General features: G+C 57.5%; 1 protein-coding gene across 1 annotated transcript; it reads right to left on the reverse strand.

The window, feature by feature from the left end:
• Positions 1-1,887: 1,887 nt before the first annotated feature.
• Positions 1,888-17,481, reverse strand: GPR179 (G protein-coupled receptor 179). The gene is made up of 11 exons (XM_059670785.1): positions 16,688-17,481; positions 15,236-15,344; positions 13,238-13,325; positions 12,876-13,111; positions 11,545-11,613; positions 10,818-10,927; positions 10,278-10,516; positions 9,963-10,101; positions 9,334-9,439; positions 8,646-8,792; positions 1,888-6,960 (listed from the first exon to the last, which is right to left on the reverse strand). The coding sequence occupies exons 1-11, from the start codon at positions 17,479-17,481 to the stop codon at positions 1,888-1,890; spliced, it is 7,110 nt and encodes a 2,369-aa protein (XP_059526768.1).
• Between the last annotated feature and the right edge of the window lie 436 nt (positions 17,482-17,917).

A 17,917-nucleotide genomic window follows, 5' to 3' on the forward strand; every position in this document is an offset into this window, starting at 1 on the left:
AGGCTGCAGTGTTGTTACCTTGGGCTTTAGAGCAGGCATTGCTTTAATTCCTGTTCTTGTTTAAAAACATTGAAAAAAGAAAATCGCCATAATGAATAAAGCTAGAACCAACTGCCAAGGAAAAGCATTCTTTATTTTTTTCTATATGGTTTATTTCACAGCAGTGGGTATAGAGACAATATTTTTGTTCCCAGCTAGACCAGTTCTGAGGTGCGCAGTTAGCAAAATATGCATTGGTTCAGAAGCTGTGGGGTTAACCAGCCAGAGCCCAGAGCAACAACACACATCAAATACTTCTGTAGATAGGAGAACAAGGGTATTTAGTTCCTGAAAATGTGGGTTACTCCATTCATTTTCCTCCTTTTTGGCAATGTAGCTACTTTTTCTGTGACTTGCTGTGTCTGCCCAGAGTATTCACATGCAGACTCATTTCTTCCCCGTTGGGTATTTGGTCTTACTTTGCCTTTCCTCCCTGTGAATGGCATCAGTATCTGTTCAGTTAACATTGCCCAGTTCTGCCATGTTTAGCCTGCATGTTTCTACCCCCACTCACCACTGCCAGTCCTGGGACTTCTTTGACCAATGTTTTTCTCTTTCCTCATTTCCCTCTGGTAGTATCATCTAATTCCAGCACTCTGTTATCTAGGATTGCTTAAGAAAGAGGAGCCTGAACTGACTTAAGAGAATAGAGCTGAGCTAAGAACAAGAGAGCTCCCTAAGAAAGAAGGCTTTGTATTTACACGATGCCCTTTCCCCAGCCCTCAGGCCTCTCACCTGCTCTGCAGCACTACTCTTTCTGGGGGCAGTTTATAGTGCTGGCTGCAAACAGGACCTCCTTTCTTTCTCAGGCTTCTCAGGAAGAAGACTGATGTGGGCCTCTTGTTACTGAGCAAGTGATTTGGAGTGGTTCTTGCATCAGAACCAGAGATTCCCTCTGGCTCCAGTTGCATTGACAACAGAGAGGGGTCCCTTTGATGACAGCACTGAAAGGCTAGGAGGGGGAGAATGAGCCAGTGAGATGAACTCTAGACTGGCAAAAGATGGGGCAGGAAGAAGGGGCCATCTGAAAAAGCTAAACTGGGAGACACGGTGTCTAGAAGGGAGAACTCGACCTTGGCCCACATGGGGAGGACCTGGAGCGATTGCCTTTCCTTCTCCGCTCCGTCTCTGATATTGCTTTGGGTGGCAGATGATATGGATGTAAGAGTGCTCAGTTGGCTCTGCTTCATCAGTAAACAAGGCAGGTCTGAGGATCGATTAAGCCGAAACTGGAGATCCAGAGTCAAAATGACAAGGTCTTCAGGCCTTTCAGGCACCTCCTTGGAGCCATTTAGGTTTTTCCTCTTATTTATCTTTGAACTTCAATTCAGTGGCTTCTTAAGCTCCCTATGGTGACCTGTATGGCCTTCTGTACCCTCAGCCCCCGAACAGTCAGCACCTTGTGTGGTTTCGTTTCTTCTTTAAAACAAAAGGTCCTTTGTAGACTTCAGAGAAGACTAGGGTCTCCCCGTGAGAAAGTGCGGGCGGGCACCACTGATTTCCTTTCACCCCTAACCTTGGCTTTCAGTGCGTGTCTCTAGACACAGACGGCTTGTGTTGAGTACCCCAGCTGGAAAGGAGGATTCATTAGGAGCAGAGGGTCTGGCCTTTGTTCGCTACAGGAGGAAGAATTGGAGATAAAGAGAGGGTACAACTTCCTGTAGGGATTTGAGCTGCACCCTTCCTGTACAATTTGTCTTTGAGTGAATTGACTTCTGGCTTTCCTGGAAAGGGGTGGTCAAGGGTCTTTGTTTCAGCTCGTTGGGGACACCCAGGACTTGGACAGGACCTTGGCTCCTGAAAGCCAGCCACCCGATGTCTGACCTCACGCGAGTTTACACGGAACTGTTACTCCCAATCCCAAGGGTAGACAGCTGGAGGGACGAGTTCTTCATGTGGATCTTGGGAAGCCACTTCTCCTTGGTCTTCACTTAGGGAAGAAGAATTCTGAGCCGCAGCTTCTTGGAGAGTTGGCCCTGAAGCTAAGCGGGTTCTTGGCCCGAGCCCTGAAGGCCCCTGGAATTCTCTGCCGCCTTCCGGAGTAAAAGAGCTGGCTGGCGGGCTCATTTGGGGGCGGGAGCACTTGCTTTCCGGAAGGAAGCTACCCAGAGGCCTCTGGATGGAAAGGCCTGGTGGGTTCTCAGGGCCTCTGGGGAAAAATGTTTCTGTCTGCCTTGCTGTGAGAGCCGGGAGGCCAGGCTCCTCAGAGGGGGCTCCAGTTGCCTCCCAAGGACAGATGTCTGCCATGGTGCCCTTTATTTTATTTCCTTCCGGGTCTGTGACTTCCCACTGATACAGCTCTGCCATCCTGCCCCCCACACTACTTGCTCCATGGGGACTGACTTGGGCTTGGTCAGTGTCCAGAGCATCTGGCTGGGGGAAGAGCCCCCCCGAATCCATGCCTGCCCAGGGGCAGACTGTCTCCTGCGCTCGGCTGCCTTTGGCTGCTGCTTTGGAAAAGTGTTCTCTAGTCCCGCCAGACCCTGCCTTTGGAAGGAACACCTCTCCTTGCCCTTGGAGTGCTCTGTCCACCTCCTGTTCTGGGCCCTCTTCCTCTGCGGCTGCTGTACCCATCTCCCAAGGGCAGATCTCTGCTCTCTTGGCCGAGGGAACCTCGACCGCTTCCCATGGACACACTTCTGCTAGCCTGGCCTCCACTCTGCCTGCTGCCTCGGAAGTGCCTTTGCTCCTGTCAGAAGCTTGTGGGGCTGGTGGTGGAGACAGACCTCCACTGTCTCGATTCTCCCAGGGACACACAGCCTCCTGCTTCCTGTCTGCCCTCCCTGGCTTTTCCTCAACTGCCCCAGCTTCAGCTTCTGGTTTTTCTGGAGCTTCCCCCTCCTCTGGAGGTTCCCCTTTTCCGCTCTGTGTGGACACCCCTTCTTCAGGGATTCTTCCAGGCACCTCCCAGGGACAGACCTCTGCTTTGATGCTGCTGTCAGGCTGATGAGCATCCCAGGGGCACACCTCAGCGTGCCTGCCCCCAACGCTGACCAGTCTCTGGGAGCCGGTTTTCGGTTGGTCAGGGCACTGCCTTTCGGGGCTGGAGGAAAAGATGGCCGGGGCCACGCTCTCCCATGGACAGATGGACTGTAGCTCCTTGTTTGCTCTTTCCCCACCTTCAGTCGTGGCTTCTGCCTTTGAAGGTGGAGCTTTTTCTTGGGTTATGAGTGCTTGGAGGGAACCCGTTTTGGGGTCTTGTAAGAGGTCTCCTTTCTCCGCTACCTCCTCATTGACTTCCAGGCCATGCTCCTCTGCCACTCTCCCACTCATGCTGCTGGCTGAGTCTGAGGCCTTCGGGGCCTGAGCAGAGGGTTCCCTCAAGTCCTTCTCCCAAGGACAAGTAGCTTCTTGCTCTTGACTCAGTTTTGTCTCTCTTCTTGATGATTTGTCTTCTTGCAGGGAGGTGAGTCTCCCCCTTTCTGGAGTGTTCTCCCTCTGCTCTGCTGAATCACTCCCCATCTCTCGTTCCAGTCCCTTCCCAGTAGCTCCTCCAGTCACTTCCCAGGGACAGATCTTGGCTCTGTCATTGGTGGATGCTTCCTCTACTTCCCAGGGACACACCTCAGCTGGCCTGCCCCCCACACGATCCAGTTCCTGGAATCCAGCTTTTGGTCTGTCAGTATCCACAGGGTCTGAATGCTGAGAGGAGCTGCCTGGATCCAGGCTCGCCCGGGGACAGGCCACCTCCCGCTCCCCAGCTGGCCTCTCTGGCTTCTTTGGAGCAGTAAGAGCTACCTCCCCGGGCCCAGGATCTGCAGAGCCCTTTCCTGTAATGCTTGGCAGTTTCCTAAGGGCCTCACCTCCCAGAGCTTGCTCCTCCCCGGCTCCAGCGCTCACCTCCCAGGGACAGATCTCTGCCTTCTCAGCAGACAGGGTGTCCTCCACGTCCCATGGGCAGATTTCGGCAGTTTTGCTTCCCACACCGCCTGACACCTGGAAACCGGCTTTGGGTCTGTCTGTGACTTGAGGACCCGGTTGTGGGTGGAATCTGCCAAGGTCCACACCCTCCCAAGGACAGACTGCTTCCCGCTTTTGGAGCTGTCCCTCGGGCTTCTCCCACGCGGTGACATCTTTGATTCCTGGTGTTTCAGGCACTTGCTCCTTGTCCTTTTGAGATTCTCCTCCTCTGGGTGCCTGTCCTGATGTCCAGTCCTCTGTTGCTTCACTTACCTCCCAGGGACAGATTTCTGCCTTGGCAGGTGGTACTGCCTTTCCTTCTGGCTCGAGGTCTTCCCGTGGGCACACCTGCGTGGCTCTGCTTCCTCCCTTGCTGGGGAGTTGGCCACCGGCTCTGGAGGAGGAATTGTCCAGACACGGGCTGGAGTGCCCAGGGGCTGTGCTCTCCTCGGGACACAGCGACTCCTGCTGTGGACCAGATGTCTGCACTGCTTTCCCAGTCTGTCCCCCTACCCCCCCAAAGAGCCCGTTTCTGGAGGCTTGACCCTCTTCTTGGGCAGAGTCTCCACCGGTCCCCTGACGTAGCATTTCCTTCCCCACTTCCTCATCACCCAGCTCCCAGGGACAAACCTCTGCTTTCCTGATGGCAGGAGCCTCTCCTGCCTCCCAGAGACACACCTCCGCAACGCTCCCCGAGCACCCGGGAGTTCCTGGGGCCTCCGTAGCGATTGCTACGGGGCCACGGAAATCAGTCCTCTCCCACGAGCAGAGAGACTCCAAGTCTCTGCCCAGCTTCTGTTCTTTCCTGGAGGTTGCTTTCTTGGGACTTTTCTGCTTTTCCTGGGGGAGCTTCTTCGCTCCCTCCTGGGATGGTTTCTCGTTCTCTCCTCCTCCCCTTGCCTCCCAGGGACAGAGCTCTGCCTTGGCCATGTCAGGTGTACGCGCTTCTGGGCCTGTCACTTCCTGTGGACACTTTTCCACCTCCTTAGCCTCCATACTGCCCCCGGCCTCAGACCTGCCCTCGGTTCTCTCAGAGTCCTGAGGGGACAGGTCCCTGGGATGGGCATCCTCCCAGGGACACACTGCCTCCCGCCCCCTGACCAGCCTCTCTGGCTTCTTCCGAGCCAGGGCAGCCACATCTTTAGGCTCGGATTCTTCTGGGGCTTTCCCCCTCCCTCCTCGGGAGTCAGCCAGATCTTGTCTTAATGCCCCCCTCTCCGGGTCTCCGCTCACCTCCCAGGGGCAGATTTCAGCCTTGTTGCTGTCAGGCAGACTTGTGTCGGACTCGGGGACCTCCCAGGGGCAAACCTCCGCCACCCTGCAGCCAGCACTGCCCAGGGGCTGGAGGCCGGCTCTGAGCAGCTCCTGCCTCCCTGCAGGGGCTTCTCTTGCTTGCTCAGCACTTTTGTCCCCAGCGGTGCCCTGCCTGACTTGCCCCCGTGTGGCAGGCCCTGTTCCACCTGCTCTCTCAACACTCCCCTCCCCTAGGCCCTGAGCTGTCCTCCTGCCTCTGTCTTCTTGTTCCCTGCTGCCCTCCTGGTGACAGACGTGGAGCATTCTGCTGGTGTGTGCATTCTGTTGGTTCTGGAGGGACTCCTCATCTTCGCAGGGGGCGAGGGCCGCCTGCTTACTCACCACCTTGCGCCCGCCTAGCCTGGGGGACCTGGGGCATGCCCCCACCCCCTCTCCTGAAGCTCGGCCCTTGTCCTTCTCAGGACTCCCGTCCCCGCTACCCCTTTCCCTGTGTGTGCTCCGGGAACGGGTCAGAGCTTTGATAGCCAGTCCCAGGCTGCGCACGGAACCCTGCTGAACAGGGCTCTTGAGGCTGTGGGATTTGGAAAAGATCTTGGGCCTGTCCTCGTCCACATCATCCGCTTCCCCCTGGAGACGCCTGTCCTCCGTGTCCATCCCATTCTCCCCAGCACCCTTTTTCTCTACTGCTACAGAGAGGGCCCTCCAGAGCCTGGCCCGAGCTGGGGCAGGGGAGTGGTGGCCTCGCTCTGGGCCGGAGGGGCCTTCTTGAGCCACGTTGTCTTTCTTGACTGGCAGCTCTGCATTCTCCCAAGGGCAGATGAAGGTGAGTAAGCTGGGGCTTTGGGCGAGTATTGGGACTGCTGCCAGGGCAGGGCCCGGAGCCAGAACCGGGGCTGGACCTGGTATGAGAGCTGGAGCCAAGGCGGAAGTGGGAGACAGCATCCTTGGCTCTCCCCGGCAGGCCCCGGACAGGGCCATGACGGGCGTGGAGACCTGGTGCTGGATGGGGGGGTGAGGCAGCCTTCGGGCAGCCTCCCCCTGAAGCTTCCCAGGGGCATAGGAGCTGTCCATGCTGCCGCTGCTCTTGGCAGGGGAAGGTGGGGCTGACAGAGGGGCCCCTCGGGCTCCCTCCAGCCTCCTGGCCGATGGCCTCCGAACTGGGCTCGCCTCTGCCTTCTTTCTCTCCTCTCGTTCCTTTGCCTGCCGGTAGGTCTCCTCCAGATAGGCCTGGCTGGCCACCAGCAGGGCCTTTTCCCCGGAGCCAGCCATGACGCTGAGCGACTTCTGCAGGGAGGCAGGCCGGGCTCTGGGGAGCCTCTCTCCCACTGTCAGGTTGTGGGCGCTGGCCGACCTAAAGCCCAGGGCAGGAGGCCCCTCTGCCAGCTCCCGGCTCTCTGCCCGGGAGGCCCTCTTGGCCAGCTTCCTCCTCAGCAGTGAGTCACGGAAGGGTGGGTCCTGCTCCCCGCAGTGGCTGTGGTCGTGGGTGCTGCGGGACTTGCGCAGGGCCCGGGGCCCCTGGGGTTCTTGGAGGCTGGAGCTGAGGAGCCGGCGGCGGGAGGAGCTGGGCAGGCTGCGGCGGCCTGGGGACCCCGAGTCCCGGGAGTGCTGCCGGGCCAGGGCCTCGGGGAACTCAGCCAGGTACCTCACGAAGGAGCGGCCCAGGCCGGGGCGCGCGTTGCCCCGCTTCTTGGGCAGGTGGGGGTTGTTAGCAGCCATTTCCTTGGTCTTGTGGACCTCTAGCTGGGCATAGAGCTTCTTCAGCTCATCCTGGGGGAAGAGAGGACCAGGAGAGCAGAGCTAGTCTCTCCATCCACTGGCTGCACTGTTATCCGCCTCAGCCCTTATTTAGACCATTTTCTCTCGGGGAGTCGCTTCCCCCCAGACTGTGCCCCTTCCTTGCTTTAAACATCTCAGGGCCTAGCCGGTTTGGCTCAGTGGATAGAGCGTCAGCCCACGGACTGAAGGGCCCTGGGTTCGATTCCAGTCAAGGGCATGAACCTCGGTTGCAGGCTTCATCGCAGTCCTGGTTGGGGTGCATGCGGGAGGCAACCAATCGATGTGTCTCTCTCACATCAATGTTTCTCTCTCTCCGTCTCTCCCCCTCCTTTCCACTCTCTCTAAAATTCAATGGAAAAACATCCTCAGGTGAGGATAAACCAAAAATAAATAATCCTCTCAGCCCAGCCAGCATGGCTCAGTGGTTGAGCATTAACCTATGAGCCAGGAGGTCACAGTTCAATTCTGGGTCAGGACAAATCCCTGGGCTTTGGGCTCGATCCCCAGTAGGGGGCGTGCAGGAGGCAGCCAATCAGTGATTCTCTCTCACCATTGATGTTTCTATCTCTTCCTCTCGGAAATCAGTAAAAATAAAATAAACCTCTCAGAATTCACCACTCCGTTTCTGCAAGACCAGCACCAGCCTGGCTCCCAGCCGGACCCACTCAGCTCCGAGGACGCAGTGTGCACTCTTGTCTGAGGGGGCAGGAAACCCGAGTTTCAGGCTGCTGACTTATCATGCCCCTCGAGGGTGCTTCCTTGACCTCTCTGAGCCTCTGCGTCTATAAAGTAACCATAACTGGCTGCTGGTGTTAGCTTCCTTAGAAGGATGATGTGAGGTTGAGGGACTAGTGGGTATGAAAAGTGCCGTATTCAGGTGTGAATGATACAGTGGGGCCTTGAAAGTCTTTTATACTTTGGACCATTCTCCCCAGAGCCAGCACAGGGAGAGTAGATTGGTTGCTGCTCCACAAAGTGGAGACCAGGGGTGGTGTGGCCGTGGCAGTGGCTGTGGCCTCCATACTCTCTGGGGTCCCTGCAGGATTGGGGTCTCAGTTCAGCCTCTCCCAGCGGGTAGGAGGCAGGGCAGGTAGAGCTCAGAGGGTGTGGAGGACACAAGGGGGAATGAGAGGCAGAGGCAGTTGGGACAGGAAGGAATTGGGAGATGAAAACAAGTCGGTATAGAGGCGGGCGCCATTGGAGGTGGAGGGATGGGCAGAATGGCTAGTGAGGATTCCCCACACTTTAAGTTTTATAAGACAATGGGCTTAGACCGCCAGGTCTCCTTATTTCCTGCCCACTGAGCCCCTCATGAGGGTTCCCGTGACTGTAATGCTGTCCCTAAGCAGAAAAGTGAGAGTACGGATGTGTTCCTGGGAGACTCAGGAAGAACTTCCTTCTCTAAGAGCCAGGTTCAGGGAAAGGGGACCCTCGGTAGCTGCCTGACCTGCCCGGCCCCACTGACTAGAGTCCCCCACTGCCCCAGTGACGCCCCTGCTGCTGGGGGACACGGCTCTGCCTCCAACTTTAAATAGAGTCAGGGAAGTAGCTCAGGGCAGTGGTAGAGAAGGAGGAAGGCAAGTCTTGGAAAGCTAGGAGCAGGGCAGCAGCGCTCCCTGCTGGGTCCTGGAAGCTAGCACCAAAGGGAGGCGGAGAGGTCGGAGGGCGGCGCCTACCCGAATGTCTCCAGGGTCCAGGCTGCGCTCGCTCCAAGCTGAGACGGTGCTGCTGTTGAAGTAGGAGCCTGAGCGCTGCAGGTCCAGCTCGTCCTCATACTCCTCATCCACCATCTCCTCTCGGGGAGGAGCCCCCGGCTTCCAGAACTGGCCAGGGAAACGGGCGGGTTGGGAAAAAGACTCACCTGGGTCCCTGTTCACCACTCCCCCACCCACCTGCCCCAGGGAGTAAGTCTTCATGAATCCTCACCCCCTCTCTGACTCGGAATTCCGGTCCGAAGACGCTTCCTCTCACCCGCCCTGATCTCGAGCTTAGAGACCAGGGGGTCTGGGCCTCCGGCCTCTGCAACTCCTAGCCATGTCTTCCGCTCCCCACCCCTCCCTCTGTAACTGCTTCCGAGGTGATGTTCAGAGTCCGCCCACCTTAAAGCTTGGTCACCAAGACCCCTCCAGTCCTCCTCTCCTTTCCCCTGCCCAGTGGGCTCCTTCCTTAGGGTCAGAGCCCGCACACCCCCAGGGTGCCCTCTTCACCGGGCCCTGGAGATGGCGCTGCCGCTGCTACAGATCCACAGTGCCCCTGACGCGGGGTGTGTGTGTGTGTGTGTGTGTGTGTGTGTGTGTGTGTGTGTGGAGGGGGTGGGGGGTAGCGGGGGGGTCTGCCTTATATCCTGGAGGGGGAAGAGCTCACCTTAGGGATGAAGAGCAGAGCCAGGGTGGCGGTGACTGTGCTGTGAGTGTGGAAGAAGAAGAGGAGGAGGGTCCAGTCCGGGTGCAGGGAGGGAACCAGCACAAACCTGAGAGTGTGATGGGAGGGAGATGCTTACTGTGGATGGGGGTGGCCTCTTCCCCCTCCCCACTCCCCCACGTCCCAGCTCCAGCCTGATCTCCATGGAGCTACGGGTGGGGTGAGGAGGGCACGCTGCCTTCTCGCCCGCTCTGGGATGGAGGTCCTGCCTCAAGGAGCCCTCCCATACTCCAGCTCGCCTTCTCTGGCTGCCTACAGTACAGGCCTGTGCCCCACAACCCTGTTATGGACACACGGCAGGCATGCTACTGGGACAGCTGAGATGGGAGGTGGGAGAGTCAGGGAGAACTGAGCAAGTGTGGGAGGCACCTCCTCTTCCTGGGTGTTGGGTGGGACGTGGGGTACGAGAAGGGTATCTGTGGGTAGGGAGAGCTCCAGGTGGGGGGCTTCCTCACCTTGCTGAGGCATAGCCCTGTTGTAGGGATGGCCATGGGAAGGGGGTGCCCTCGTCTAGGAGAAGCGAGGAGTAGTGTTGGGTGGGGAGGAGCTGTGAGTAGGGGGCCCGTCCTCACCTGGCTGCATAGAAGGCAGCGGAGAGCAGCAGCTCGTTGTGCAGGGCGATGCCCATGTAGCGCGGCTCCTGGAAGGCGGAGGGCACCGCCCGCGTGGCGTAGCAGAGGAAGCTGCCCCAGCACAGGAGCAGCATCTCGGCTGTGGGGAAGCGCAAGGGGCAGAGCCGGCACCCCCTCAGCAGCCAGCCTACCCCTTTCTCTGTAGGGCTTGCTGGGAGGAACCGGGGCGAAGGGTCAGGGCTCAGGGTACCAGGCCGGAGGGGCTGGGCCAGAGGCCCCGTGGAAATGCAGAGCCGGGCCCAGAGCGAGACTCACCAACAGCCATGGTGTAGTCCCAGCGGTCCTGATGGCAGAGGTAGAAGTGGCGGCCCGTGCGAGTGTGGCCCCGGGTCACCAGGGGCGTGTGCAGCCCGCCTCGCTCCAGGACCCTCACTGTCCACACGGCCAGGAAGCCCAGCACCAGCAGCAGGAGCAGCCCCAGGCGCCGAAGCGGCTGCCCGCTGCTTGGATGGGGGCCCCGCTGCGCCGTTCGAGACAGAAACAGCTGGAGCACTCTACAGGGGTGTAGATGGTGAGTGGGGGAGAGGGGAGGGCCTAGTAGGGGGGCCAGGGCTCTGTCCTCTGACCATTGCTTTCCTCCCCTCCACATGTACCTGTTGCCCCAATCCCTTCCATGGCTCGCTGCCTCCTTACTCCCAGAAAAGTGATGAGTGGGGGAGGACAACAGTGATGGGGGCAGGCCTTGGGGACAGGGAGTGGAGCTGGTAGGGATCTGACTGTGAAGAACTCCATTCCACCCGTGAGCTGGGGTGGCGGGAGTGAGCAGCGTGAGCGCAGGCCTGCTCCAGCCCCTACCTGTACAGCTTGAGTATAACGGTGCCGTAGACAATGGCAAAACCCAGCAGCCGGACCCAGCGGAGCGCGATGCAGCGGAATACACTGGGCTTGAAGTACAGGATGAAGACCTGTTTGGGGGGCGAGGGGAGCAAAAATGGCTGCTTTCCACTGCACTCCTCCTATGTGCCAGGCCTCCTAACGCCCTTGTCATAGAAGCATCATCATCTCCATTCTGCATGGGAGCAGCTTAAGAATCAGAGAGGTGCCCTGGCCGGTGTGGCTCCGTTGGGCCTTGTCCCATGCACAAAAGGGTTGCTGATTCGATTCCACACGCCGGGTTGTGGGCTCAATCCCCTGTAGGGGGTGTGCAGGAGGCAGCTGATCTGTTCCCCTCTCACATCGATAGTTCTCTCTCTCTCTCCCTTTCCCTTCCTCTCTCTCTAAAAAAAAAAAAAAAATCAATAATAAAAAAAAATATTTATAAAAAAGATCAGAGAGGTTAGGTAACTTGTCCTAAGTCACACAGTGGGTCATAGGGTTCTTTTTAGCTTGGACTGTTTGCTTCCAGAACTCACTAGGCCAGCCTGCCATTTGTTGATCTGAGTGGGGGGATTTGGAGGTCTCTTAACCCCTCCCCTGACAGGGCAGAGAAGAAGTGTTCCGGGGTGTGGAGGGTTCCACGTTGGGACTGCGGGAGCCCGGGAGGGGTGGGGTGGTGGAGGTCAGCCTCTGGCCACAAACTCACCGGGAAGTAAAGTAGCAGGGATCCAAAAAGGATGGTCTCCAGCAGGACAACTCCAGATGCCCGGATCCTCTGTGAGCGCAGGAACGAGAGAGGCGGGTAAGCAGGGAAGTGGGAGGACAGCCCGGATGGTGGTGCGGGGGAGGGGGGGCGTCCTCAGACCTGTTTTAGGGGTCACTCAGTGGTCCTGGGCTAAGACTTTACCCCATAACATCAGCTCCGCCCTCCATCCATAGCTGCACTCCTATTCCCACCACAGGCGCTCAGCTCCCCTGGCACGAAGCCTGGCTAAGGCCCAGGTTTCAGCCCCCACCAGCCTAGCCCCATTCTCCTCCCACCCCAGCGGGGCCTTGCTGTGGACCTGGGCTCAGATCAGAGGCTGCTGAAGCTGGAAGGTGCCCCATGCATTCCTCCACGCTTTGGTTCAGGCTGCTCCCTGGTCTAGAGAGCTCCATCCCCGCCCGGTAACCATCTGGCTGAGCTTCCAATGGCACATTCTCCAGAAAGTCTTCCCATGTCAGCGCAGGCAGGACAACTGGGTCCTTTCCTGAGCCGCCACAGAAGCCAACACAAAACTCTGTCCTCAGCCCTGTCTTGCTCCATTCACCTGGGCGCTCCCGAAGGGTCCAGATCACTTCCCCTAGTACCTACACACTATTTCGAATCAAGTCAAGTGCCTTCATTTTACAGGTGAAGAAACAGGTCTAGCCCTAGCCGGTTTGGCTCAGTGGATAGAGCGTTGTCCTGTGGACTGAAAGGTCCCAGGTTCGATTCCGGTCAAGGGCACATGCCCGGGTTGCAGGCTCGATCCCCAGTAGGGGGCGTGCAGGAGGCAGCCAGTCAATGATTCTCTCTCATCATTGATGTTTCCATCTCTCTCTCCCTTTCCCTTCCTCTCTGAAATCAATAAAAATATGTTACATAAAGAAAGAGAAACAGGTCTAAGTGGTGAGGTCACCCACCTAATGGCACATAGTGTGTTCGATTAAGAATCAAGGCCAGCCGAAACCGGTTTGGCTCAGTGGATAGAGCGTTGGCCTGCGGACTGAAAGGTCCCAGGTTCAATTCCGGTCAAGGGCATGTACCTGGGTTGCGGGCACATCCCCAGTAGGGGATGTGCAGGAGGCAGCTGATCGATGTTTCTCTGTCATCAATGTTTCTAACTCTCTATCTCTCTCCCTTCCTCTCTGTAAAAATTCAATAAAATATATTTAAAAAAAAAGAAAAAAAGAACCCATTTCTCCCAAATTCTAGTAGCCTCTGGTCTCGTTGGTGCTCGGGACCGGAGATGGGTAGGACGTGTGTGTGGGAGACAGATGTGGAGCCGGGCTTACCTTGCTCCGGCGGCAGCGGTAGGAGACCAGCATGCTCAGGAAGACAGTCAACATGCAGCAGACCTGGCAGGCCACCACTGCTGCCCGCAAGGCCAGGGCCTCCTCTGCCAGGCATGGCGTGGCGTCCAGGCAGCTGGTGCAGCCCTCAGCACAAGGCTGGCACTGAAGCAGCCTTCCAGAGCCGCCTTGCGGGGACCCAAATTGCCCGGTAGGCGGGGTGGCATTCTCCTCTAACCCTATAAAGAACAAGATGGGCGCAGAGAGAGCAGCATGGCTGGGGCTGCCCTCGTCCTGCCCTCCTCTGGTGGCTCTGGGGTAGGGTCAGGAGGGGAGCAAGGAGGAAGGACTCCACAATGACATACCCCAGGCGAGGCTTGCCCCGTAGAAGCCAGGTTGGCAGCGGCAGAGGTAGCGGCCAAGGACAAAGCCCTGACTCTCCAGAGGGATGCACTGTGGGAGTGACAAAAACAAACAAACATAAAAACAATAGATATTTGTATGGGGCTTTCCCTCCTGGGAAGAGATGGAGGATCCATTTACCTTCCTATGCATTGCCCCTGGGTCCACACTAGGGCATCTCACCAGAAGCCCTCCTTAGTCCCAGGGAAGCCTTCCCTCTGTGGGAGCCCTACTGTACCCCACACCCACGGCCACTTCTCCAAGAGACACCCAAGCCAAGAGGATGGGGCTAGAGCACCCTTTTATTCAGACCAGCAGTGACAGGAGCTCACCGGTCCCATTTCCCAGTGCCCAGCTGGGCGAGTGAGGTGCTGCGGGAGGTGGAAGTAGCAAGAACTCTGAGCCCAACCACACCCGTGTGCCTGCATCCTGCTTCAAAGGGTCCCTTCAGCCTCCCTCTTGGGCATGCCAGTGGGTTGAAAAGGCCCCCACAGAGGAGTGGCTTCCTCTGTCAGGGGCCATCTGGCCTTGGCACAGGCCTGCTTTCTCCAGCCCTAATGCCAGGCTAATGCCAGGCTGGTGGGATGCCAAGGCCAGCTCTTTATTCCACCTCCGCCCATTAATAGGTACCCAGCAGGGGACAGAGCAGACCTCAGAGCTAGGTGAGGAAGACGAGCTACGGATGAAACCAGATCTGCTGTAGGGGAAGGCTAGAAACAGCACTAGGCAAAGGAAAGGGTGAACCCTCAGAGATTATTTTTAAAAAATTTAAAAATATTTTATGTATATTTTTATTGATTGAAGGGAGAGGGGTATAGAGATAGAAACATCAATGACGAGAGAGATTCATTGATCAGCTGCCTCCTGCAACCCCCGCCCCCGTACTGGGGATCGAGCCCACAACCAGGGCATGTGCCCTGCCTGGGAATAGAACTGTGACTTCCTGGTTTATGCGTCAATGCTCAACCACTGAGCCACCCTGGACAGGCAAACCCTTGGAGATTCTATATCCAGCTCGACTTCACCAAGAAAGGTTAGAGGGTGCTGCTTCCAAAATCTCGGCCCAGCTTCTCCTCTTGCCTGAACCACTGGGACACGTTCTGCGCCTGCCACCGCCTGCACAAGCAGACTAAAGCCTGCCCAGAGATGCGACTGTGGCTAGGATTTAAAATGCACCGGACAGTGGGGTCCCTTCTCTGTCCCTGGACTCATAGCTTCAAACACATGTGCCCTGAGAGCAGCAGATGCCCCAACTGGCCCCAGGGCTGCAGGGCTCGCCTTGGCTTCAGTCCAGCTCAGGAACAAGCACGTATCAGTGTGACTGTGGGGCAGGTTAGTGCACTGGCCTCCCAGTTCCCCAGTGCTGGGCTCGCAGGATGACCAGCCGTTGCTTCCCATTGTCCAGATTCTTCCGCATCCATGGCTCTGATTCTGCTGGCATCTGGCCTGGGCTCCATCACCTATACCATCCCAGAGCTCTTCAAGCTCCTGCTGTGGTTAGGTTCCTCCCACAACTCAACCAGCAACTCCACTTATTTCAACAAACACCAGCTGAGCATCCCTTGTGGGTCAGGAGGAGCCTGGGGCTCTGGTGACATGACAGGACATGACAATGTGGTCCCCGAGAAGGGGAGGGGATGACTCACAGAGGCTCAGAAGATGGTCCCGGAGAGGGACCCTGGAGCCCCCACTACCAGAAGGGAAAGCAGACAGGGAGGCTCACTGACATTTCAAAGAAACGAGGGTGGCTGTCTTGGGTAAAAGGTGGGGGTAGCCTGTACATGTCCCCACCTTTTAAAAGCCTGCAAACCTGTTTTTAGCTCATCACTAGGGGCTCCCCTGAAGAAGAAAGGCTGGTGTGCCTTTGTCAGCTGCTCCTGGGAGCTGGGTGGTGGCAGTGGTGAGAAAGGTAGGAGTTAGGACCCTATGCCCGCTCCGCCCCCCACCCCCCTTATCCTTACCTGGGTGCTGTTGAGATCACACAGGTGCGTGTTAGAGTACCATCCTGGGCCGCTGGCACACTGATTGATGTCCACCATCTGAAGATCTATGTCCATCTGCACCTGCCCCCTAGGGCAGTGATTGGCAGTTAGAGGCATAGTGAAGGCTGCCAAGGTAGACATGTGTCCCTAGGCCCCAAATTATGGGCAATGCAAGCTCTGTAAACTAGCACAGCAGTTGCAGTGGGCGGAGAGGGCACACGTGCATCCCATTTCTCCAGCGCTAGGAACCCTCACTGCCTCTGTAGGCAACAATCCCTCTCCCCCTAGGTCATCTCCCATCCCCATCCCTCAGCTTTTCAACATCCTAGCGTTTCCTGGTTTCTATCAATTGGTAGGGGGAGGGGGCATGTCAAGACATTTGGGAGCTGGGACTTGGATGATCTGTTTGAAGGGGATTTTCACACGTTCCCACCACATGTACACACACACACACACACACACACACACACTCTCTCACACACACATACACATTTAGAACTCAAGTATTAACCACTCCTTACTCTGCCCAAATCAGAATTCATCATAGCAAAGGAGATATGGAATGGAGAAGCCCCGAGTTAGAGCTGCCAGGCCCAAGGGCTCCCAACCCCTGCTCTCGTTGAGTGGGGAGAGAGCTGGCGGGGAGCCGAGTTTCCTGGGGGCAGCAGGGAAGCCCTGCTGGGGACAGGGAAGGGGGACACTCGCTGGAAAAACAATGTTATTGTTGAATGTCTTGAAGTAATGTGCCCACTGGCTGCCTCCTTCCCACCAGGACTCCCAGTCACCTCTTTATCCTGGCTGAGGGGGGTCAGTTATTTGAGGGGTGTCACAGACTCCTGCGCCAGGACAGTAGGAGAGTGGAACTTACTTGATACAAGAATATAGCCATTGGGAGTGACCCTGAGGACCTGGCCAACTGCTGAGCAGAAGGGGCAATGGTTTCAAGTGTCCCCCCTACACCCACCCCAGCCAAGAACTTTCCTTCTCTTGGGGAACCCTCCTTCTACAGCTCTGGATTGCTGGAAAGCAGCGGGTTTAGCTCCTGAAGCGCCCATCTGGCTCCTCCAACGTGCCTGGTGCATGGATTATCATTTTCATCCACACCAGGCCCTCTCACGCTCAGACCTGGGGGCCGAGGCCTACACCTGGCTGTATCCACACATCTTACATCTGTGCACACATATGTGTATCCCTATGTGTCAATATGTTGATTCCCACACAGTGCACAGTATGTACACTCACACCTATATGTGTTCACACAGTTACACATACAGAGTCGACTGCAAATACACACTGCTGAATGCAAATAAACATATCTGTGTCCCCCAGACACACATGTGCATGCCAAATGGCCCATGCACGGCTGGGTGGACTTGGGCCCCCAGCCCCACAAACCCACCAGTGCATCGAACCCTGAACAAATCCACTTACCTGATCTCCGGGCTGAGGTCTGGCTTGAGTCCATAGAAGGTGGCCGAGAGAGTGAGAAGCCAGCCTGGACGGAGCCGGCCCTCCTGGCATTCCAGGAAGGGGGGCGACAGCCTGACATGCTGCATGTCCCCCAGATACCCGTCTCCCCGTGGCCACTTGGGGCTTCCGAGGCTCCCTAGGTCATTGGTCAGCACCCGCTTCTGCAGGGCAGGGGTGTCCAGGGCCCCGGCCAAGCTCTCTCCTGGTACCCCACTCCCAGACAAGTCCCGAAGCATGGTCTCCTCTCCCATTCGGGTGGCCTGCAGGGCCAGCTGCAGGTGGCTGGCTCCTGGCGGAGGGTTAAAGGTCAGCAAAGCCCGGTATGCCCTTGGGTCCCCCTCGGCCATGCTGCGGACCAGTGCCTGGTACCACTCCACATCCTCCTCCACACTGGACTCGCGGATGTCGTTGGCTTGTAGCAGCATGTTGAGGAAATTGGCGGCCTGGGTGAGGGTGCCCGCCGCCCTCCCTAAGATTGGGGGAAGCCCTGGACTGGCTTCTGCCTCTGGGGCTTCATAGCGCTCACTGCAATTAGCCCCCAACAGCTGTCGAGCATCCCCAGAGTAGAGAAAAGCCAGGGCTGCTTCAGCCCCCTCGGGGGCCACCCACATGGGTACATGTCCTGGCCTGACTTGGGAGGACAGAGGGGGCAGAGAGCGGAGGGGCCGCAGACCCCCCAGAGCCCAGCCACAGAGGAAGCAGCAGCCCAGCAGCCCCCACACAGGAGGAGGCATGGCCACTTGCCTGGTTCCCATCCTTGGGGCAGCGCTCGGGGAGCCTGGGGTCCAGGCTGCCTGGGGATTTGGTGGCTCAGGAGAGCCCAGGTAGAGAGTGGCTGCAGTCTGGGACGGCCTGCCTCCCCACCTCCTTTCCTCACTTTCTCTTTTCCTCTCCCCCTCTTTCTCTCCACTTGTGCTGATTCGCCTGTTTTCCTTCTTCTAATGTCATCAGCTGGCTTCTGGACTCAGGCATGAGGGCTCTGCCACCTCCTCTCTGTGTGGCCCCCATGGCAAACCCTCTAATCCTGACGCACCGCTCTTCCCTCCCCCTCTTATCCAGTGTTTGGGCTCCCTGCCCCCCCATTCTCCACCCTACATCTGTTCCAGAGAGAGAGATAGATGGGAGGGGAGAGGGGAGAGGAAGGGACCAGTCATTCTCTCTCTCCCTCCCTCCCTTCCTGCCTCCCTCTGC

The sequence above is a fragment of the Myotis daubentonii genome, chromosome 16 (assembly GCF_963259705.1).
Source record: "Myotis daubentonii chromosome 16, mMyoDau2.1, whole genome shotgun sequence".
Lineage (NCBI taxonomy): Eukaryota > Metazoa > Chordata > Mammalia > Chiroptera > Vespertilionidae > Myotis > Myotis daubentonii.

Excerpts from the sequence above, each read along its gene's own strand:
- GPR179 (XM_059670785.1), bottom strand. The coding sequence starts at position 17,481 with ATGGGAACCAGGCAAGTGGCCATGCCTCCTCCTGTGTGGGGGCTGCTG. Across the intron at positions 10,102-10,277 it reads GGACTACACCATGGCTGTTG|CCGAGATGCTGCTCCTGTGC; the intron begins GTGAGTCTCGCT and ends GCTTCCCCACAG. Across the intron at positions 9,440-9,962 it reads GCTGCCTTCTATGCAGCCAG|GTTTGTGCTGGTTCCCTCCC; the intron begins GTGAGGACGGGC and ends TCACACTCTCAG.